The sequence below is a fragment of the Equus asinus genome, chromosome 2 (assembly GCF_041296235.1).
Source record: "Equus asinus isolate D_3611 breed Donkey chromosome 2, EquAss-T2T_v2, whole genome shotgun sequence".
In the NCBI taxonomy this organism is placed as follows: domain Eukaryota; kingdom Metazoa; phylum Chordata; class Mammalia; order Perissodactyla; family Equidae; genus Equus; species Equus asinus.
This window is the reverse complement of record NC_091791.1, coordinates 114,858,811-114,882,765: the sequence shown is the minus strand read 5'-3', so window position 1 is coordinate 114,882,765 and position 23,955 is coordinate 114,858,811. Positions and strand designations below refer to the sequence as shown.

General features: G+C 37.7%; 1 protein-coding gene across 2 annotated transcripts in view; it reads left to right on the top strand.

The window, feature by feature from the left end:
- MTMR10 (myotubularin related protein 10) overlaps nt 1–23,955 on the top strand; it is a 48,866-nt gene that overhangs the window by 1,850 nt on the left and 23,061 nt on the right. Inside the window, exons 1-5 of one of the 2 annotated variants that reach the window (XM_070496788.1) lie at nt 3,746–3,769; nt 11,740–11,876; nt 13,744–13,816; nt 14,286–14,428; nt 20,760–20,850. In XM_070496788.1, coding sequence (XP_070352889.1) covers nt 3,763–3,769; nt 11,740–11,876; nt 13,744–13,816; nt 14,286–14,428; nt 20,760–20,850 — 451 coding nt within the window. In that variant the 5' untranslated portion in view covers nt 3,746–3,762. Of the gene's footprint in view, nt 1–3,745; nt 3,770–11,739; nt 11,877–13,743; nt 13,817–14,285; nt 14,429–20,759; nt 20,851–23,955 lie in introns of those variants that run through there. The other variant, XM_014845476.3, reaches the window with a different exon arrangement.

The window sequence follows — 23,955 nt, the reverse complement described above, 5'->3', positions numbered from 1 at the left end:
TTTCCTCCCAGTGGAGAAGCGCTAATTTAGAACATAATTATCTCAGAGGACCTTGGACGTAGAGGCAGGGATTGGTGGTAGATAGGAGTTTAATTTTAAAACATATAAAGTATTATTTGATTGATATTTTGAATTGTATAACAACTGTCTAATAATTAGGAAAAGAGTTTTTTACTATGTTTTTTGGGGGAAGTAGCCAGATTCTTAGGAAAGCCTGTTTTAACCTGAAATATAATCAGATGCCAGTTTGTATGGCCACTATCAATATCTAAAAATCTCAGTCATTACTTAATGCTTAATCTACTAAAATGATAGAACTTTATGGGTAGTAATTGAACAAATGTAGAAACTTTAAATTTTGTGCTTTAAATTTTTAAATATTGAGTAGGAACAAACATATTAAAAACATCGATCTGTGGTTCCATATTATAGATGCCAAGTCTTAAAAGTTGTTTTGAACTTTATTATAGGAGTTAGTTATAAATGTTTTCTCTTGATTTTTTTAATGCTTTTTAGCCAAACTGTGTGTGCTAAATAATCCTTTGTACTTTTCCTCAGAGTGAACAATAGCATTAATAAGTAACCTTTGCTCCCAGTGTGTGTGCTGTTAGTGTTAGTCACTCCAGGCATTGAAAAGTCAGCTTTGGGAAAGAGTTCTCCTCCTAAGTGAATGCCCGTGAGCTCTTGAACTGTGGCTCCTTTACTTTGTCTGAACAGGCCCCGTTCTTAGGCTTTGATTCCCCGCTTCTGACATTATGATTTGACACTAATAAACAACATGGTTTTTGCTACAAAAGGTAATGCTAGAGTTTTTTAACTTAACTTTGGTATTTAAAGTATGCTTATGAAAAGTGTTACTAAATGTCAGTAAGCTTGAAGAACTTTACAATGAAGGATTATCTGTTCTGTAGAATTAACTAAAAACTTACCTTTCTACTAAAAAGTCAGAGTTTTCTGGGGAAGATGTAAACCCATTTCCTGACTGTAAGTGGTTGACTTGACCTGGAAATCACAACTAAATCTGGATCTTCTAATCGGCCTTAATCTTCTTGCATCGGCTCTGTATTTGCACACATATGGCTCTGGCACCCAGCGTTCTATTTGCCCCTACCCTATTCCTTAGAGAATATTTAAGCAATCCTAAATTAGTGTGTCTTTTGCCTTCCTTCCTGACCCTTTCTGTTCTTACCTTCTTATCCTGGCTTTCTCACACTCTTCCTGGTTTCTTTATGTGATAGCCTCCATTTCCTGCTTCACCTCTCTTGTCGCATCTCTGACTACTGCTGGAACCTCTGTAGCTTCTTCTTTGGCCTGCGGTCTACTACTCTACCCATGAAATCTGGAAGACAAGTGGAATGTAACTGAAGCATTGATGATGTAAAGACCTGGGCTAGGCTAGGGCTTTCCTTAAGAAGGCTTAATAATATGGTTCTGGCCTTCAATACAGTGAGAAAGTAGGAGAAGACTTAGCCAGGTCACCTGTGGCTTTACACAGGCACACAGAACAACAAGTAATTGTTCAGAGCTAGATCCTTGCATGTTATGCTTTGCCATATAACACCTTGGGTTCTAGGGTATCCTACTTAAGTTGCCCAAGATTTGAACTTTTAGTCCAATAAGCAGGTGAAAATTAGAATGCAAAATTGTTTACTTGTTTACAGTTACCCAGTGCTCTGTTGGAATTTAACAAGGCTAAGTTTAAAATGATCTTCATCTTTTATTAAACAAAGACAACAGAAGAAACTGACTAGTAATTTAATTTAGATTGTGGTTTATGTTAGTAATTTTCAATTTCCATGGTTCATGAAATTCCTTGAGATGGAGATTGTACCTGATTCAACTTTGTGGCTCTTATGTCTAAGATAGTGCATTGAGATGTTGATTGAGTGAATGACTGAATGCAAGGACCCTTCAGACTACCTGCTTAAATTGCTACCATAGCCGTGCATACGCACAGACCAACTCTCAGATTTAGTAGTAAGAGGAAGACTGATTTTATGCCATGCATCTCTGCTCTCTCCTAGAGCCACACTTCTCAAGAAAATTATATGTGAGTCTGGAAGTGAAATATAGTACCCTCTCAAAAGTAGCTAGCCTCTTCCTAGGCTTTCTCGTCAACTTCCCATCATTACATAAATCTCATTCTTTTAATGATTGTGTTGCATATGTGTAAAATTACCCTAATCCTTTTGAAAATAAGGACAGTATGAATTTTAAAATGTCTGTGTATGTGTGTGTGTGTGTGTGTGTGTGTGTGTATGTTCCAGCATGTACTTGTTGAGAGCAAGTACTGCCAGGCTATGCTCATGTCTTTTTTGATAGCTGCTGGACTGGTGGATCAGTTCAGTGAGCATGTCAGTATCTACTGGATGCCTGGCTCTGTGCAAGATGTGGAAAGTGCTGGAGGAGTAGTGTGCCTGGATCGCAGCAAGGCCTGCCTGTAGACAAGGTAGAAGATTGTGACCTGGACCTGTGGTTCCCAAATTGCAGCCAGGGCCTGGCTGGCATCAGACCTGGATGAAGTTTTTACCAGTCCTTGGTCAAATTGAGAAAATTAAGAAAAATGCATCTTTTTTCATAAAGCTAAATAGATTTGATTTAAAGGAGTGTCCTTTATTCTGAGATTATGTCCTTCCAACTTCATTGGTATAGAATGTTCTTTTGTTAAATGATGATAGTAGCTGCAGCTTTAAAAAAGTTAAGTTAGAAAATAGTGGGTTGAGAACCTTTTACTGTTGGTTTCCTGAATTATTTTTGTAGTATACCTGGTTTGTGGAATATAAACTGGAAGCTACTTGATGAGATTATTATAATATTATAGGTACAATTTAATGAGCACTCACACAGAGAACATCAGTTATTTTGTCTGCCTGGAAGTCGTTCTGCTGTCTTCTGAAAATGTTCACTCCCTCTTTTGACAAATTGGTCTTCCCCATCTCCATCCGGCCTTGGGTTCTAGTGCGGCCAGCAAGGATAGTAACCCACCTCCTGGCTGCAAGCACGAGCACAGGTCTGCCTCTGGATATTTTCAGGTTGGTGTTAAGGGAAGAGATCCTTTTTTGTAATCCTGCCAGTGGCCATAGTTCCAGAAAACCTGTCCAAAAGAGTGAAGTCACACTTTGAAAGATGCAGAGGCAAAACACCAATGAAGAGTTCTGATGGCGTTCAAGTTCCTGGGTTCCGTTTTCCTTGAAGTCCAACTAACACAAAAGCCACAGAATTCTTTTTGCTAAGCTAGCTCCAGATGTGGTTCTGACACTTTCAAGTGAGATCCTTAACTAATATATAGCTTACGGGTCATTCTTCATAACAACCCTATCAGGTGGGTCCCAATTTTATCTTTATTTGGCAGATGAGAAGCTATAGTTGCCAAGGTTAAGTGACTTGCCCAGTGTTGCACAGCTGCTAAGGGCAGAGCCAGAATTCTGAGCTTGATTCCCAGGCTGTGCCTTTACCACTAAGCAGCAGGGCCTGCCTCACTGTACCGGTGACACTGAGGTGCAGATTTATGCTTTGGAACTGGATACAGGGTGGATTGGATGTCAGCGTAGGGGGAGTTCTCTAGTGTGGTAAAGGGAGTTCTGTCCTTGGCTCCGCCCTTTCCATAGCAGTGACAGATTTTGACCCAGCCTGAGGAGGAACTTTCAGACAATTTTAGCTGCGAGAAAATGGAATGTGTTGGGAGGCAGTGGGCTTCCTATCGCTGGCTGTGCTGAAGCAGCGGCTGGTGGAATGCCAGCAGCCTTGTCTTGAGGATGTGAGATGTGCAGTGAGTTGGGCTCAATGGCCTTTTCTCTCTTCTAACTCTGGGGCAAGGTCTTTTTAAGGTATTGTGAGATGGGAGGGAGAATGAGTTGAAATGCTGTGGCTGACAATAATGAGCTAATTCTTTAGCAGATATCGAAGGCATGTTGCATGCTGCTTGGTAGATGAGTAAAAAGCTGAAAGATAGGGTCCTCCCTTTAGACAGTTTCCTTCACTGAGGAGGTGCTTCAGTAGAGGAGAACAGAGGTTGTGAGAGCTCAGAGGAAGGTCATCAGACCTTGGGGTAGGGGTAGGGAGGTCAAGAAATGACTTGTACTCTGAATCTTAACTGCCTGCTAAGCCTCAGCCACCATGCTAAGGCTGTGTGTCTGCTCAGCTGTTTCCCTCTTCCCATCTACAATGCCAACAGCCCTTCCATTATTGAGGTTAGGTATTAGATCGATAATGAATGCACTGATTGTCAGAGTCTTTTATAATCAGAAAAGCATATGACCGTGAGCCATCTGGAAAATGAAAATAACCATTGTTGGATAGATGTCTTGTTTGTTTTTCTTACATGTTTACTCTTTGGACCATGTATGCACTGTTGTTTTCTGACTTTCTGTGAGCCTTGCTTCCTCAATTGAGTTGTGAATCCCTTAAAGGTAAAAACTTTTTCTTTGGAGTGTTTTATGTTTTGTTTTGTTTTTTGTTACCTTTTTGTAGCTGGGCTTTAGAGATGATTGTAGACTGATTTTTGGTAGTATTTTAATTCATGGATATGTTGTTTTTGAAAGACCAGAGGACTTGTAACTCACCCTTGGAACCGTGCACAGTGTTAGTGACTGCAGTGTCTTAGCATTAGGTTTGTACCTCCTCCAGAACCTTCTGAGTGTTTGGAGCTGTCCGCTCCTTAGGCTGCTGCTGCAGTCCCTTAGGCCAGCGTTCTGCTCCTCACCTCCTCACTGCTCACTCTCAGTCTATCTGTGCCTTGCAGCTCCTGCTTGGAAAGTCTTCACGAGCCTCCGAAAATAAAATCCTACTTAAACAGAGTAAAATCCGAGTTCTTTAACCTCTACAGTTTGCTAGCACTCCACCTTGCTGACCTCTGCACTGTTTCCCAATATTGATATTTGTTTCAGTCAGGCTGTTTCCTTGTTCTTTCCCGGATGCCTTTTCCTTATTTAAGACATTGTTCCTGTTGTTTTCGCACATTCTCTCTAGCTCAACCCTCTCTGCCTTCAAGATTTCCTTTTAGTCTCTTCCTGAGGTCTGCACTGCTAACCTTCTTCCTGCCCCCATCATGGGTGGCATTTACTGGACATGGCACTGGATTATATGCTTTTTTGTATCGCATGTGATCTGTGGAATTGGACCCAGTTAGTACCAGTGATGGCATCAGGCATCTTGTAAACACAAATGTCTCCTACATAGCTTCAACTTCCCTTAATAACTTTTAGGCCATTTTAATTCCTGAATTTGTCTACAGCTGAGGTGGCAACTGGTCCCAGTTTGCCCGTGACTGTCTGGTTTTAGTGCTGAAAGTCCCGCATGCCAGGAATCCCCTCAGTCCCAGGGACCTGTGACAGTCAGTCATTATTTGTACTGGCATGGAGTGAGTTATACTTTTGGCCTATATGTGTTCCCTAGGTTAATTAGCCACTGTGCACAGTGAGGCTTTGTCTGAAACTATTTTCCATGTTAAAATTTATGGGAAAATTATTTTTATTTATCAAACATATATTGACTTCCTAAATGTTTGAGGTAGGATGACAGATAATATGACATAATTTTTTGGTTCTCAGGGAATTAAAAACTTTCCTAGGTATACCATTTGGAGATTTACTAATTTTAATATTTCCTTTCTTATTTGTCTTTACAGATGGAAGGGTCTTGAGAAAACTTTGATGATTTCTTGATTACTTCCCAGGTTGTAGTAGAAACTCTTGGCCCTTCATCTCTAATTTAGATAGTTTTTTCTATGGTGCTTTTTGCTCACCTCACACTGAAGCTAATTTCCTACTTTCTTTATCTTCCGTGAGGCCTCCCTGTGGCTTCCCACCAGTGCTGTGGTGGAAAGTGCTTGGTGGTGAAAATCCTCCCATCACACTGATGGCAGGCTGTCAACTTGACGGCACTGAGCGCAGAGCTGGGAGAGATGAGCTCTGTCGTTCTTGTGAGCCACTGTGAGCCATCTCACGCACCACTGGCTCTACTGCCTAAAAGTGCAGGAGAGTCTCAGTGAAAACTCCATGGTTGAAGCTTTTGTTATGAGTTCCCTCTTCAGGTCACTAATTGAAAATGTAGCAAGAGCAGTCTCAGTGCTCTTCTATTTATGTATCTGTCCTCTATAGGAAGAGGCCACTTTGTGTCTTCTTTTTCTTTCCCATCTTTAAACTGGTTTTCTGGCTCATGGTGTTGAACTACATGGTGGTGGCTTATGACAGCTTCTACCCAGTGTTCCTTCTTTTTTATAGAATTATAAGCAGAAAACTGTTCTGTGAGCCGACAGTTTGCTACATGATCCACATATTTTACAGACTGGTTCTATGTGAACAAAATTTGGTGTTACCAGATAAAACTCAAGCCGGGTTAACTTGACACTTATTTAATTGTATGCTTAGAATAATAAGACCCAATGATAGCATCTCCCCAGAAACAGCCTCCTTATCTTCCTCCCCTCTCTCTCTTCCCTAGTTCTCTTCTTTCTCTCCCAAGGGCTCATTTCTCTTCTCCACTTTAAGAGAAAGTTGCATGACACTTAATTTTCCTTAAAAGACCACGGCCCAGAGAGTCCCTATTTTACTTTTGTTGTTGCTAATTTTGTATATCTTGTCGACTTTTTTCTTAAGTAGTTTTATTTTTAAACAAACTTTGATTTATAAAAGCATTGTATAAAAGAGTATAGATAGTTAACATATACTCTTCACCCAGCTTCCCTTATTGTTAGTATCATATATAACCTTGGTAAATTTGTCTGAACTAAGAAATTAACAATAGTGTTAACTTTTGTTTACATTTCCCTAGTTTTTCCACTAATGTCTGTTACCTGTTCAGGATCCCATCCAGGATACCATATTGCATTTAGCCATCCTGTCTCCTTAGTCTGTTCAATCTGTGACAGTTTCACCATCTTTACTGATGGACTGATGAATTCTTTCATGTTGGCTCTTAAATCCTTTTGAAATGTCCCCTCTCTCCCTCTCTCTCTCTGTTTTTTCTTTTTTTTTTTTCCTCTTCTTTACTTCCTGGCATTCTGGAACTGCCAGAGGCTCCGGACTCATCTCCTCTTTCCTCTGCCCCAGCCCTGTAATCAGCCATTTATCCAAGGAGCCCTGGTTCCTTTTATTGCAGAATGGTATTTAAATACCAAGATCTGAATGCTGAATGTGCTTTGTTGCTGGAGTGTCATTGCTTTTAGGCCTTTTCAGGGGCAGAGTAGAAAATACACACATCTGTATTAACCCATGTGTACACACATCTCTTTTTGTTTCTGTATCTCTCCATCTGTACATATATTAAGATAAACCTGAATTCATGCTAATATGTCAGGCTCTACTCTAGACCAACAGATTAGAAAAGGACCCCCCAAAATTTTTAACAATACCACAGCCAACTCCGCCACTCAAAATTATCACCAAATCCCCATAAAAAGGCGAAGGTTTTGAAGAAAAACCTGCAAAACTAATCACAGAGATGGTACTCAAAATAAACACAATACATATCATGATTATTCCCACATGGAATTTAACCACGACCAATGACATGAAAAATCGTTGTATTTCAACTACAGGAACACTAATGACCAACATCCGAAAATCCCAACATCTGAAAATCCCACCCACTAATCAGAATTATCAACCACCCCTTCATCGATTTGCCAGCCCCATCAAACATCTCATCGTGATGAAACATTGGCTCCCTCCTAGGAATCTGCTTAATTCTGCAAATCCTAACAGGCCTATTCCTAGCTATACATTACACATCAGACATGATAACTGCTTTCTCATCTGTTACCCACATCTGCTGAGATGTGAATTACGGATGAATCATCTGCTATCTCCACGCCAATGGAGCATCCATATTCTTCATCTGCCTTTTTATTCACGTAGGACAAAGCCTTTACTATGGTTCCTACACCTTCCTAGAAACATGAAACATGGGAATCATTCTACTCTTTACAGTAATAGCCACTGCATTCATGGGTTACATCCTACCATGAGGCCAAATATCCTTCTGAGGAGCAAAGTCATCACCAACCTCCTATCGGCCATCCCTTACACTGGCACCAACCTCGTCGAATGAATCTGAGGTGGGTTCTCCATAGACAAAGCCACCCTCACCTGATTCTTCACCTCCACTTCATCCTACCATTCATTATTACAGCCCTGGTAATTGTACATTACTATTTCTCCACGAAACAGGATCCAGCAACCCATCAGGAATCTCATGTGACATAGAAAAAATTCCATTCTATCCCTACTACACAATTAAAGACATCCTAGCATTCCTGCTCCTGATTCTATTTTTACTCACCCCAGTCCTGTTCTCGCCTGAGCTCCTAGGAGACCCAGACAATTACACCCCAGATAATCCTCTCAGCACTCTCCCACGTATCAAGCCAGAATGATATTTCCTATTCACTTACGCCATCCTGCATTCCATCCCCAACAAACTGGGCGGCATACTAGCCCTAATCTTTCCCATCCTAATTCTAGCAATTCGCACATCAAAACAATGAAGCACAGAGTTCATTCATAGATTTGTGATTTGTTTTGCTATTTTATGATGGAGCATGGGTAGTGGAACAGTTAGAAGTGGGCTTGCAGCACTTTTGCTGAGTGCTGCAGCTCACTGGGGGGAAAAGAAAGGAGTCTTTTGACTTGATTCTCACAGACGCATTCCAGGAGGAACATTGTCGGTCCTCATCACAGCTGAGTGGGCCTCTGGAACTCTCTGAGAGCACCAAACCATTATGGATTGAAAATACCTGCCCTCTGACAGAAAGAGCCTAAAATGCATCTTCTAAGCCTATTTCACATAATTTTAAGAGTTGTCACTTAAGTTTCCATCCCTAGCACAGAAGTCGACAAGCTTTCTGTGAAGTACCAGACAGTATATGTTTTAGACTTTGTGGGCCCTAAGGTCTCTGTTGCAAGTACTCAGCTCTTCCTTTGCCCCGTGAAAGCAGTCAGACAGTACACAAACGAATGGGTGTCACTGTGTTTCAATAAGATTTTATTTATAAAAATTGAGGACTGGATTTGACCCACCAATTGTGGTTGGCCAACCTCTGGAACGATTAAATGCGTTCTCCTCTATTTATCTTTGTCTTGTTCTCACTGCATTCATGGGCTTGACATGTTACACTTGTGCCATCAGTAAGAGAATCAGGTTCTCAGGTGCTAGAGAAGGGCTGTCCCTGAGTGTGTACCTCATAAATTGGCTGATGGGACTAGTGAGGCCATAATGTCCTGTCTCACAAGCCCGTCTCTTTCTTTTGTTATCACTTCTGCTCCCCTTCTCAGGAACCTGAAGTCCTGTGCTATGGTGGTTGTTTTTTTTAAGTGAACTTTTGAGTATAACATACATAAGAAATACGTATAAATCATAAGTGTTACAACTGGATGCATTTTTGTAGTGTTGTTTTGAGAGTCTTTGTTTGGATGAGTTGGCCAGTTAAGAAAAGTGGCACAGCATGAAGTGATGTAAGCCAGTAGTTTTAATATAAAGAAGTCAGTATTACAGGAATATGTCCTCTAACTATATGAATTGGGAATAATTCATTTAGCTGTTTCAAGTTAAGGGCCTTCTTATAATTGGTAGCTAAGATTTCCTGGTGCGGAGAGAGGGTTGAATATTCAGGAGCCCAGATTCTGTTATAGGAGTTGGTAAGCGTTGTGTCCAAGGAATTATAGAAGATTCAAATTTTATGTATTTGAATTATTTGATGAGTTTCAATGTATGTTTTGTCAGTCTTAATTTTTTTCTCATTAGAATCCAGTTAGGACTAGTACTTCAAATCTTTCATTCAGCTTTGGTGCTCGCTTATCTCAATACAATACGTCTAATTTTATGTAAGTATAGAGAAGCAAGTTTTGGATTTGAAATCAGAACACTTGGTTTTATGTTCCAAATTTATCTCTTAAATCTTAGGAAAGTGATTTAACCTCTTTGGTCCCTCATCTGTCTTTCTTACCTTGTGGGTTGTTTAAAGAATTGGACAGGACAAATGTTGAGGAGCTCCTGTTGGTGGACTTTACAGCTCTCTGTGCGCGTAGTGGGCAAGCAGTGGCAGTCCTGTGCCTTTCTGACTTGACCTAAGTTTACCCTACACCCTGCAGCACTTACCTTCCAACCCTCTTGGCTGCTTGGCCGTGTTAAATGACTGGTTTCTGTTCTGTCAGGAACAGCCTCTGTTCAGTTGGTGGTAGTTGTCTGGTGAACCAGGAGTAATGAAGATTTCATTCATTCACACATTCAGCACTCATTATTAGGCACCTACCATGTGCTAGGCAGTCTTCTATGAACTAGGATTTCAGCATTGAGCAAAAATCAGTCCGTCTTCTACCCTCATGGAGCGTATGATCCTGAGGGTGAGACAGGCATTAATTTTAAAAAATACATATAAAATTGTACCTGTAATAAACACTAGGACTTAGAAGTATTTGATGCTGTGATTGAGGAGTTTAATCTAGGCAGAGAGGTTTAAAAAAAAAAGGCATTCCTGAGAAAGTTAAGGGAGAAGGAAAGAATATTCCAGGAAATGGGAACAATATGTGCAAAGACCCTGGATGGAAGCAGTATATGGTCCCTACGAGGGATTAAAAGGGTACTGGGGCTGGAGAGTGGGGTGAGGAGGACAGTGGTGGAGGGCATGAGGTGCAAGGCCCCATAGGCCACATGAAGGAGGCTTTTCTTCAGAGTGGAAAATTACTCAAGTGGTTTGAGGTGAGAATTTGAAATAAGCAAATTTAAATTTAATCCTCAAGTAAATATTAGGGTAGTGTTCTTAAAACTAGTCTTGTTTATTTTTAAGAATTTTGAATAAAAGTTATTATTGCGACTCAAATTTATTATAGCATTTTTGTTAAGAGAGAGGATTGTTTTGAGACTGTGCTTGCATTCTTGAATTGGTAGGTGTTTTGGGCTTGTCCACAAACAGGTTCTATCCATCACTAAAGGTTAAAGGTTTTTATAATGATAGAAGTAGATAGAGTAGATCAGGACTCTAACTTTTCTACCATTGACTCTGGAGACTAATTGCTTAAAAATGTCCCAGGGTCTAGTTGAGTTTTAGATCTTGAAAGTAAAGTTTAATAATGACCAAGCTTTCAGTTAATTATAGAAAATTATTCTTTTCCAAGCACACTGTTTCCTGTATTAATTTCTTTAATCTTCACTTTTAACTCTAAAACAATATTTAAAGTTTTATTGCCATCTCAGTTATAATTTGAGTGCAGAGGGAAACTCAGTGTGGCTTTATGGAATATATTTTAAAATAAACAGATTGCATTATTAATTTTGAGGTTAAGGCTGAACTCTGTTTCTCATCCCTTACAAAAGGAATCAAAGACATTGGTTTGGGAGATCAAGTCACATGTTAATAAAACACAAATATTCTGTCAAGTAATACTTTGAAGGAGAGAGTATAGTTTATTTCTTCTCCAGGATGCCTTTCAATAAATAAATAACGAGGGGCAGTAGAGCATAGTAGTAAAGAGTGCAGACTCGGGTTCAGCCTTTTCGGCTGAACCATCTCAGACCTGCAAGCTCTCTGTGTCTCAGTTTCTGTATCTTACAAACGGGGCAGAACACACTGTTAGTGTCACCCTCATAAGGATCTGTTAACTCACAGTGCCTGGTACCTGCTAAGCCTTCAGTGTTCCTTCTTACTATCATCATCATGAAATAGTTCTTCCGGGTCCCACAGTGACTGTTGACATTTTGTGGTGTAGTCATAGCTCACACAATGATATTCTTCTTTTTTTAAAGGAGAAATTGTTGTAAATGAAGTCAATTTTGTGAGAAAATGCATTGCAACGGACACAAGTCAGTACGATTTGTGGGGAAAGCTGGTATGCAGTAACTTCAAAATTTCCTTTATTACAGATGACCCAATGCCATTACAGGTGAGTTTTATTTGTACACTGTTTAATTATATCAAGGCTTTGGTGCTAAGTGTTACATATTATTACATAAAGCACAGGTGTGGAAAAATTATAATAAAATTATTAAGAAATGATTAATATAGCATTGGAAGGTATTACAATAAAATTCAAAATAAAGTTTCAGGAGAATATTGGGACTTGAGGGGTAGAATTAGTAAGATTAAGTCACCTGGCTTTGTTTACCTTCCGTGATCTTTGCTTATTTCCTTTCAATAAGAGAGTAATTGTTTCCTTTCTTCCAAATCCTTTAACCTGCTTGTCAAAACAAATATAGCCTTTTTTATCAATCATAAAGAGAAAAACTTAATTATTTACCAAATACTCTTATAAATGCTACACATTTTACAGTATTTTTAACCAATTAGTTTTTTCCCAAAAAAATCAAATTTTAGTTTCAAATTTCAAATTTCTAGTACAGTTGGAATAGAGAACATATTGATAAAGTTTTTCTTTAATAACCCTCTTGCTATTTTATGTTCTTAGTGGAAAACAATAGTTCCATATAATTTTGGTTTTTACAAGTCCTGGCATTCATTTGATTAACTTAAAAATCCTGAACTTTTCCTCGGTTCTTATTTTCTATTTTGATTTGTAAAGTGTTATACACTTTTACCTCCTAGGTCTTTCTTTATAATAGTAATTGTTCTCTGATTAAATATTTGAATATTAACTGTTAACTTTTGATTGAAATGTCGTCTAACTATGGTAAGTACATTTCATATAGTCATTCCTTAATTTCCCAAAATACTTACTGTATATTTGTCTATTTCTTGCAGCCTTCTGTAGGTACATGTAGACTAAATATAAGGCATTTACAGATGCCCAGATGTGGAAACACTAGCATATTTGGCTGGGTTTTTCATTTTGTTTTTAGCTTCATTTTGCTCTCTGGCTCAAGACTTCACTGTAAGTGAGACACATATACCTGGAATAGCTTAAACCTAATACCACAAATAGGAAAAATAAACCAGTGCCCTACTGACAGCAGGTTAATAGGGTCAACTCTGTCCTTAGTTTGAAAATGAGTATAAAGTGTTAACAGGTTAAAAAAAAAAGAAAGAGCTATAGTTTGCCTAAATATTTTTATTTCTAGTAGACTTTTGCTTTAGAGCAATTATATTCTGCTCCAAAATCTCCACTGTGAAATCAGGCCATGATTTTACCCATTAAAATCTGATGACCTAGGAATTGAGCCCCTTTTCCTTTGTTGTTTTAGTGACAGTTTAACAGAACTAGATATGTAAATGTTTGCCTATGCAGTGATTGATAATATTATATATAAGGATATGATTATGATGTTGTAATATACAGTTTAACCTAATTTCTTTTTTTTTTTCCTGAGGAAGATTTTCCCTGAGGTAAAATCTATTGCTGATCGTCTTCTTTTTACTTAAGGAAGATTTGCCCTGAGCTAACATCTGTGCCAGTCTTCCTCTCTTTTGTATGTGGGTCACTGCCAGAACATGGCTGCTGATGAGTGGTGTAGGTCTGTAGCCAGGAAGTGAACCCAGGCTGCCAAAGCAGAGCGCACTAAACTTTACCACTAGGCCACACGGCTAGTCCCCTAATTTCATTTTTAACAATGTGGGGAAGAAAGGTGGCAAGTCCGTGAACACAGCACGTATTTCCTTCTCCTCTTGCTTTACGACAAATAAAGTATGTTCTGAGATACGACATCCTTAGAATTGTCATAGCTGCACAGGCAAAAGCTTTTGTTCTTTCCAGAGATAGTCATCAGAGTTTCTTGTCACATCTGAAAGTAAGGCTCGTATTACTATGGTGAGGTTATTGGGAAAAGAATTAACGGGAACATTATTTTTTGTTTCAGAAATTCCATTACAGAAACCTTCTTCTTGGTGAACATGATGTCCCTTTAACGTGTATTGAGCAGATAGTCACAGGTATGTATTATCCTTTACTAGGTCTGTAAAAGCTCATTCTATTCTGGAGGTATTGCCTGAAGTATCTTGGGGTGGAATTTTATTTCTCTAGGTTTTTTCCCCTTTTTTGAGTCCCAGGAACATTAATGAAAGAAAGAGAGTCAAGAAATTATTTTAAAATGGAGATTTAGAATGGTTAGCTTTATATTTTCTAGTATTTGTCTTCTTTTTAATTAAAATTTTAACCATTAAATGTATGTAGATGGTGCTGGGTTTTGTGGAAAGAATCATTTAAAATATCTTCAGAAGCAAAGTTAAAATGGATCCCCTAAAGTTCTAGGAGTTATAGACAAATATGAAAGATTCCAGAGAAGCAGTGTGTGCAAGTGGCTGGTAATCTTCCAATTATTTTTGGTAAGAATTTATTAAAGTGTACTAAAAAGTGAGTACCAAGAAAGAATTTTTACACATTTTCTTTTTTCTTTTTTAGTAAATGACCACAAGAGGAAGCAGAAAGTACTAGGCCCCAACCAGAAACTGAAATTTAATCCAACAGAGTTAATTATTTACTGTAAAGATTTCAGAATTGTCAGATTTCGCTTTGATGAATCAGGTCCTGAAAGTGCCAAAAAGGTAATGCTGTTAAGTCTTATGAAGTTCTGGGTTTTATACTCTAAGTACAGTTTCAGTGCTCTGTGGAAGTTCTCTTAATTGCTCAGATTTTTTTTTTAGGGGAAGTTAATCGGATATCTCCTTAATAAAGTCAAAGCCAAGAATGTTAAGAGAATTATTTCCTTGGACTAGTTTACGGCTGCTTTAAAGTATTTTATATAATTTTTTTATCGTCTCCTAAAATAACAAAAAGCTATCATGGAGAGATTAGTATATCTTTTATATTAAGACCATTACCGACTGGTTTCTTTCTTGGTTAAAAAGATTGAAAAGATGAAGATGTATTGTAATCAAGATTTGGTAAGACTTTTAATTTAGTACCTCAGAACTTTATCAGCAAACTAAAAGCTAGACTTAGCTTATATAGGGTTAGGTAAATATATAGTTATGGGAGGGCCCTAATAATTATTAGTGCTTTAAAGAAATCTTAATTAATTTGAGTGATACTGCATAGCCAAAAGCTAGGGACTTTTTAATTGGTTTGTTTTTCGCCTGCCTTCTGGGGAATGTTTAGTGCCTACTCGTGGAGTAAGATTCAAGCGCAGAAATCCCTGCTTTTTCGATTCCACGTTTTGGCTTTGGCAGAAGAGTAAGGCTGGTGGATCTGATGCCTCCCAGGTCCAGTGTGTGGTGCAGCAAATGCAGAGAAAAATAAAAGAATTTCCAGGGAAAGCCTGCTTCTGTATATTAGGAATAGAAGAATAGTGTCTTAGTGAAATAGGAAGTTGCTTTCTCTCAGAAATTAGGCAACTTTTTGCACCACCAAAAAATGGGTGTATTTGTTTTCCATGGTCAGTAGGCTTACTGCAGTAAATGTTCTGTTGATATCAAAATGAGGCTGTCGGAAAAATCTTAAGGCACCTACCTTCGTATACTTTGGTGGGCCAGTGGATTTATTTTTAGAACTAGAATCAATGGTTTCTTCACAGGAAGGCAAGCATGAGATGAATATCTGAAAACCCATGACTACTGGGGCTAGATTATCTAGCAGAGTTTTGGTAGGTTCTATGGCTAAAAGTTTTCAAATAGAGTCTGTGTAACCATCTTTCATCATGCTGCATTATTGCAAATTCAACTAGATAACTTTTAAGGCCCCTTTCACCTGTTCAGTTCTGCAGTTTGTAATTTTGGCATTTTACTAATTTGAGATTCCTATTCTTATATAGAAGGACTTTAGAATTAATTAGGTAGTAGACTCTACCTAAAATATTTTAGCCAAGTTAGTTTCTTGAATTTAAGTATATACTTGTAATTTAATCACTCAAAGTTTCAAGAATTTGCTTATGAAAACCTTAATTTCAGGATATATAACATCTCAACAATAAGGACATCACAGAACTTAGGGAGATTGGGTTAGGACAGGATATTTTTTAAGCAAGAAAGATCCAGTGGCTTAATATTACTCAGAAACTTAAGTCTCTTCCACTCTCTACTATATTTTTCAGATGACACTATTTCAATAATTGGAAATCGTAATAATTTGCCTTAGTTCTTGAGCCATCTAGAATACTTGTTGGTCATTTTTGATGTGTGAGGCAGTGTGCTAAATTTAGTTGAGAAGATAAAGCATGAGCAAATGAAAATTAGATAACAATACAAAGTAGCAGTATAAAAGATGTTCCGCATAAATAGTTGCCAAATGAATGAAACGGATAATAAGTGCTCTGGAAATTCAGGATATCCTTTGTGCTGCTGGTAAGTGATAAAGGGGTCTGCACAAAACAGCCTCATCCCGACTTCTTATGCCCCTTCCCAAGACCAACTTTCTGGCAAAAATCCTTTCCCCACTGTCTTAAATATATAAAGCATGTTACCTTGGGCCCAAAAGTACTCTGAATTTTGTACAGTCATAGGAGGGGAAACGCAGGGAAGAAAAGTAGAGACAATAAGAATATTACTTATATTCAGAAAATTTTTTCCCTGATCTACATCTTTTCAAACACAGAGGGTTAAGTCATGTGTGGCTGCTAAAGCTTAATGGTTTCAAGAGTTAAAAGTTCTAGCATACTCTTTTATTTCGAGTGAAAGTTTTCATCTAAAATTAGGTAACTGTTGGGAAGTTACAGCTTGATTTTACCTCCTGGAAACTTTGAATGCTGTTTTCTCTGGAAATACTTTGATTTTATAAGTTGTTTTAAAATGACCAGATGCATATTCAGAGTTCTCTGGTAGGTAAAATTGGTTTTGAAATACTGGAAGCGTTTCTTTTCTGTTTGAAATAGGAAATCTCGAAATGCTAAGTTTTTCACATTTTTTTAAATGTTGCTCTGAAATCTTTTGGTAGTCTAGTGGGGTTGCCTAAATTGTGTTAGGAGAAAATTAGATGAATTTGTGCTACTGCATTTATTAGCATTCATCTCCTTTAATCTTGTGCTGTCACGAGTAAATAAGGATATTTGGGAAAGGTCCGTATAAAGAAAAAAGGAATTTGATAGTGTAAAATTGGACATCTAGCCTTAAAACAACTTTGAGTCACAATTTCCTTTTGAAGAACCTTTGCTCGAAACTGAGGGGCAAAAAAAAATAAAAAATACTGTTTTTAATGACTTACCGCTTATAAAAAGGTGTGTGTGTGCGTGTGTGTGTGTATATATATGTATTTTTTTTTTAAGATGGTAAGTGAAATATATGCCCTTTGTCTCCACTGTATTTTCAAATTAGTTGGTTGTGAACCATTTGTTCAGGCATACTTTCTAGAAGTGAAAATTCAACTCATCTATTTAAAGAACAAGTTGGCCTTTCCTGAATTATCATTTTTGCCTTGAATCTGAAACTTACTCCTTGATGGCTTTCAGACCACAAAAGTATAGGAAACCATTTTTGTTTGCCAGTGTGCTAGATAGAACTTGATGAGGTTTCTCCGGTGTTGTGCCCCTTGCTGGTCTTAGTGGAGAAACAACCAACTGTGTGTACTTCTGCCTTCTGTCCAGACAAGAGTATCAGTCTTGGTACAAACATCACTTCAAAAGGAGTTTACTGTTTTCCTCCAGTAAAGTGTTTACCTTAATTTGATGTCTTTAACCAAGATTTTCTTCATTTCCTATGATAGCCAGGAAACGAACTATTTCGGAGGCAGTTTCTAAAGACGTAGTGTTTTTCTAAAAATGTTTAATGCTTAGGAAGTACCTTACAAAATTATAATAATTTTACATGAAATGAGACCTACTCTTTTAAGTCTTTCAAACTCTTAATGATGGAAGCTAGGAATGCGGACAGGCTTTTTTCATAGTGTGCACATAAAAGCTCAAGGCAGAGGACTCCCGGCTGTCTTTCTCTTCTCAAGAAGTCCTGCAGTAACAACATGAAGGTAATCCAGATAACACAAGCTGTATGTGCCTTTGTCTGGGTTCCCTTACTCAGGTTATCTGAAATAAGTCACACACGCTTGTAATTACGCTGCTGAACAACAGCTTTAGTTCATGTGCCCGGTTCCCTCCAAAATCAGCCATTGTCCACGTGATTAAACTGACTTTTAGTTCCACAGTATTTTTGGTATTCTTCTTTAAAAGTAGATGCTATTAGACCTACTCTTTTGTTTCCTAACCTTTTTAAATATGATGTGTGCTATTTTTAAGGGCTTTTTAGAATTGAGGTATATTGAGTGTTGCCTAGGAGATAGGCTTCGTTTGTTTTATGGCCATAGGAAAACCTATTTCCTAATCAATGATCTCTGAATTTCTTTTGTGTGAACAAGGCCTGCTTTCTAAATGTCTTAGAGAAAGTGGATAGCCTAGTATTATTGGCTTGGAGCATTTTCCTTACCATGTTAGCAGCTAATTTTTTCAACTAGTATTTTTAGTGCAGCTGCTATTAAGCACAAAGCACCTTCAGGGAACTACTAAAGAGATGGCAAAAATGCACAGGTCTTCAGGTCTTTACTCAGATCTGTGCAGAGAGGTCTTTCCTTGTTTCCTTCTCTAAATGATTAACCTACTCTTTCATCTCTCACTGTAGCACTTTATGTCCTCTTCCCTGTGGGAGTTTTTTCTCCTTTAGCACTGATAATGATCTAACTCACTATAGTTTTTCTTGTTATCTTGCTTAGTGTCTGTCTTCTCATCAGAATGTTAGCTTACTGAGGACAGGGCTTTGTGTCTGTTCTGTTCACTGCTGCATCCCCAGGGCATAGGATATGGTGGATGCTCAGTAAGTATCTGTTGAATGAATGAGGGATGGGGCATCTACCCTTGAGAAATTAAACTTAATCGCGGAAGTAAAACAAAGAACCCATGTCCCACTTTTTATCCACATTCATAACGTTATGTGAATAGCTTGAAAGTACAGCTACATAAACACAGTTAACTAAAGATACACTTTATATTGAATCTGTTGTTATTCTGAGAGAACAGAAGGGTTTCTGCAATTGATACTGTGAAATTGGCTCAGTCTAGGAAGACTTATGAAGAGATTAGAGTTGAACAGAGATCACAATTTCAGAGAAAGCGTGATTGGCTGAGCAGTGGAGAAGGATTTCCTGAGCAGAATGTGGCAGAGGAGATGGCTGGGACTAAGACAGGCAGAATATGTGCAAACATGTTTTTCTCTGACCAGAGACTACTGAGGGAATATTAGGAAGATAAGGGATACCTGGTAGAGGAGAACCAGTTTTGTGAAGACTCAAGAATATGATTTAATTTCTTATGCAGATATCTGGGAATCAGCAAATTACCAGAGAGCAAGGTTTGTTGGTCAAAATTTCATCTTTAGAAGAGAATTCTTAAGTGTTGTGGATTTTTTTTTTAGAATGTAGAGAAGCCCACAGAGATGCCATGAGTATGACTTAAGGATGTGGCTATGGTAGTGCAGAGAAATGGGACAAAAATGGAAAATAATCTTGAGAAAAGTATAACTAAGCTATAAACTGAATATGATGCCTGGAGGAGTAGGAAGTAATAGGGTGTTTTGAAGGTGTAAATTTCAGTAGTTTTACTGCTGGAGAAGTGCTTTAAGGAAGACTGAACAGATCAGCGATGGGAATGTAGATAACTGTCTCCTACGTTTGGTAAGTGGGACTCTCATCTAGCTCTCCTATAGGCAGTGAGAAAATCAAGATATTATATAGGTTTCAGGAAGCTTTCTTTGTTGTTGGTTTTAGTCAAAACTAAAACTAATGATCGACTCTTCTTAGTTGTATATTTTAATTTACTAAGATAGGAAACACTTATTCTGTAGAAGACTTTTAAAATATATTTTAGACAAGAAGCTGACACATGCTTACCAGTTAATAGAATTTACGTCAGTTCACCCCAAACACCACTAGTTTGACATGGACTAACAATTAACTAAACTTTTCTTGTTTACTCACTGTTGTGTGTATGTTGTTCTGGCTTAATCTTTTTAAGTAAGATCTACTATTCTCTCCTGTGTGTGTCTTAAATTTCTTCTTTCTTCTTGGTTGATTTAAGAGTGTTTTCTCCCACAGAGAAACTCCCATAGTTCAGGGCTTTGGAAGCATAAGGCACCATCCTTCGTTCTATCTAATAGCAATTGAGAATAATAACCGTATTTCCATGTATGGAGCTCCTCCAGAAGCCAGGCATGTATTAAGATTATTAATCCTTACTACAGCTGTAGGTATTATCTTCATTTTACAGATGCTCAAACTGAGGCTCAGAGAAATGAATTGACTTCACACAAATTACATGAAAAGTGCTTGGTAGAGCCAGGATGCAAGCCCTGATCTCTTTGTTTCAAAAGCCCATACTTTTTCCACCACAGGCATAGTCTCAAACCATTTTACTTAAACACGATTTTTTTGATGTACCTCTGAGCCACCCATGTACTTTTCGATTTCTTGCTAATTTTTATCTTTTGTGTTTGTAACTTTAAGTTTAGATTTTTTTAATCCATGATGTACGAACATTAAAATTTCATACCTTACATTATTCCTTCCGAATTGCTAGTGTTAAATCGTTTTAGTCCCCCAAAAATCAAACTTTTTTTTTCTTTGTTTTAGGAGTGGATATGGCACTGACGTTTTGGAGAATGTTTCATTAGTTTTCACGTTTCGTTTATTTGAATAAAATTACTTTCCTGTTAAAATTCAACTCAGCAAACACTTATTGAATACTTATCATGTACTCACTAAAGATTAAACAATTTGGGGGCGCAACAGTGAATGAAATACCTGGCCTTAAGGAGCTCTTTTACATTCTAGGGCAACAGAAGAACATGTGAATGAGTATCCATAATCACTGCCCCACAATAATGCTCCCAGTAATGAAGGCCTTGCTGTACATTTCATTTAACTAAGTGTGTTAAAATCAAATTCTAAATGTAGAATTTTTCCTAGGTATGCCTTGCAATAGCTCATTATTCCCAGCCAACAGACCTCCAGCTACTCTTTGCATTTGAATATGTTGGGAAAAAATACCACAATTCAGGTAAATATGAAAATATTAAATATTGTGACTAACTTTACATTGTGTAAATTTTCTTTGTATGTTTATCAGAAGCCTCCAAGTACGTAACCTTTAACAATTATAGAATTATTAGCTTCATAACTGTTAAGAGAAGTAAGCACTATATACTAAAAGAGACAATATTTGTCAGATTATTTCTTAAAAAGTGACCAGGAGGAACCTTTAAGCAGCTGTAAATATAGGCTTATAAGAATCATGTCAAATGTTTTACCTACAGTCACTGGCTTATATTTTATGATGAAGGAAGATAGTTCCACCTGCCCCACCCCCCTTTTAATTGGTAGCTTGAGTTAAAGTAATCTTATATTTTAAGAAAACTAGTAGAAAATTAAAGGATATTCGAAATGCATGGTCTTTTTGGGAAGGTGTGATTTCATGCAAAAGCTGAAGTGGTTAAACTTTTTAGTGGACATCATTAAGATTGTCAAAATATTGACTTTATATTTCTGAATAAGATTGATGAAAGGAAGATGAGTATTTGTCCAAAGGACAAGTGTAGTCTGGGCAGTTTTTGTAAAAGTAAAATAGTTCTCTTCATGTATCTGTGTCAGCAGTGACATCACCAGGGAAAATTCCAGATGATCATGTAATTCTGTACGTTCTTTTTATATACAAATGTAATTTTAATCAACTATTTTTTAAGACCTCATAAAAGGATAGAAGAAAAACAAAGAGATCCTGTCTCATATTAGCCCCTTACGGGTTAGTGACCACACATCGACTGACCTACTGAGTCGCGTGTTCTCCCACTCTTTAAAGAATAAACATAAGTCACTTTCATGTTTATAATGAAAGATGCATTCTCCTCAGCATGGTCTGGACAGGGATCTTACAAATTATTAATTGTACTGGTCTTTTACATTTTCGTGACCTCAAAACATATGGTAGTAGTTTAAATAATCTGTATAATAAAAGTATATTCTAGTATCACTATATTGCAAATACATGAAGATGTAGGAACAATACATAGGATCTACAGATGCATGTGGTAAAGTACATTTTCACTACTTTAAAAGATACTTGTAAACTCCATAGAGATGATATATGAAGGTCACGCTTTGCAGAATGTGTAGCTTTTGTCTTGTACTATATTTACAGAAATTGGATGAGAAAGTATTTGTAACTTAATTTTTCTTATCAAAATTTAACTAATTGTAACTTAGGCTTGAGCAGTACAATTAATTTTTTTATCTCTTAATATAAAGAAAATTCACTTATTGTCAAAAAATATAGTATTATAGATCCTGCACTGTTAGGTGAATGTTCCTTTGGATCATCAAGCTACAGACTGTGATCATCAGAGTTGTCTTCGACAAGATCCTCACCCAGAGTTGCAAGAGAGTAGCTGAAATGAAAGTTTCAAGAGGTGCAAGAGCTGTAGGAGAGATTCTTTGATTCCCACTTAAATTTATGATACAGACCAATTCTTGATACTACTTTTTTTCTTATAGAAATTACAGATCCATGACTTCTGCAGTAATGTAATGACTTGAGCTCAGCAAATACAGTAAACTTCATTATGCATTTGGTGACCCGATGCCTGCTTTTTCATAGCTTTCTTCATCCATTCCTTGTGGGCATCTTTGGGTTAATAATACTTTAAATAGCGTATTCAGCCCATAGCTCTTCTACTACTACTGGGTTTTCTTGTTTGCATCAATTAGTTCTTTGTATCTTGTTAAATATAGCTGTTGATAAAAATTGACAATTCATACTTAAAATATTCAGGAACGCTTTTATATTGCATCCTTCAGATTCCTCCTCCTTTGACAAGTACTTCATAGACATAACACTTCGCCAAAGTTTTGTTAAGATTTCTCATAGGGTAACATCCTTTAATATCCTTCCATGCTGTTGCAGAAGCATAAACTGCATCTTTAAGATCAAAGGAAGCCTGAAATTTCCACACACTACAGTCAGAATTCATTAATTTGTGAGTGAAAGATGCCCAATAATCCACTCTTGAACTTCTGGATGACACCTTGATTCATTGGCTGGATTAAAGAAGTCCTTTTTGCAGGCAGGTAGGTGACAAAGCTGTTTCCACAAATAAGATCTGAAGTTAGCAGATGTCCCCTGCAGTTATCTAACAAAAGAATCTTTTAGATGGCCTTGGGCATTCTGAGGTTTTCTTTCATATTTGGCATCACTCGAGTAAAAAACCATCTCTGAAAAGCTCACCGGTCATCCAGGTTCTCTGAGGATCCTAAAGTAGAGGGAGACGCCTAGCACACAGGCTTTGGAACTTGTCTGTGCGCTGACACCACAGGAGGCACTGGCACAAACAAGAACAGTGGTTCTATTTTCTCTCTTTTAACTTGACAGAATCCGCAGTGTCCCAAAAGTACAGATTCATCTTTGTTATAAAATTGATGTCAGATTATGCTGCTGACAATTTCAAAGAATTGAAAACCACCTGAAGTTATCTGCAGCCTCAGTGTTAGCAGCTCTCCTCCGTGACAGACACTGTGCTGGCACGCTGGCACGTGCTGTGATGCAATCTGAAGTTGTAATGTAGACTCCCAGCAGGAAAATGTACATTGCAGTGAAGTGTACTTTGTAATGTTTTCCTTTTTGTTAACGTAGGTCTTGGTATTACATTTTCCTTTAAATGCTTATTTGAAAACCACTTACAAAAGTACACAGTCCCTTTGAAACAGTTTAGAAATTTTTAACGTTTGTTGCTTGTCAGTTCTTTTAAGCTTCTCAGTGTAGCTATAAATGGTTGTGATTGATCCTTCTGTCTCTTGAATACTAGTGGTTCCTAAGCAACCTCGTGCATCAGAAGCCCTGGAGGAGCTTTTAGACACGCAGCCATGCTGGCTCCGCCCCAGGCCCACAGAGCCCAGATCTCCCATTTAGAGCCACTCTGTTGGCTTACCTCTGTTGAACTTCTTAATGATCACAGTTCTGGTTTTATCTTCTTCACCCTTCTTTATGACTTCTAATTTCTGCAATATTGTCTGAGTGATAGGCTTTTTTTCCACATGTTGACCACTTTTATTGTCTTTGCCTTGCTTGAGGCCATTCTGAATATGGATGGGGCTAATTAAATGGAAGCTCAGA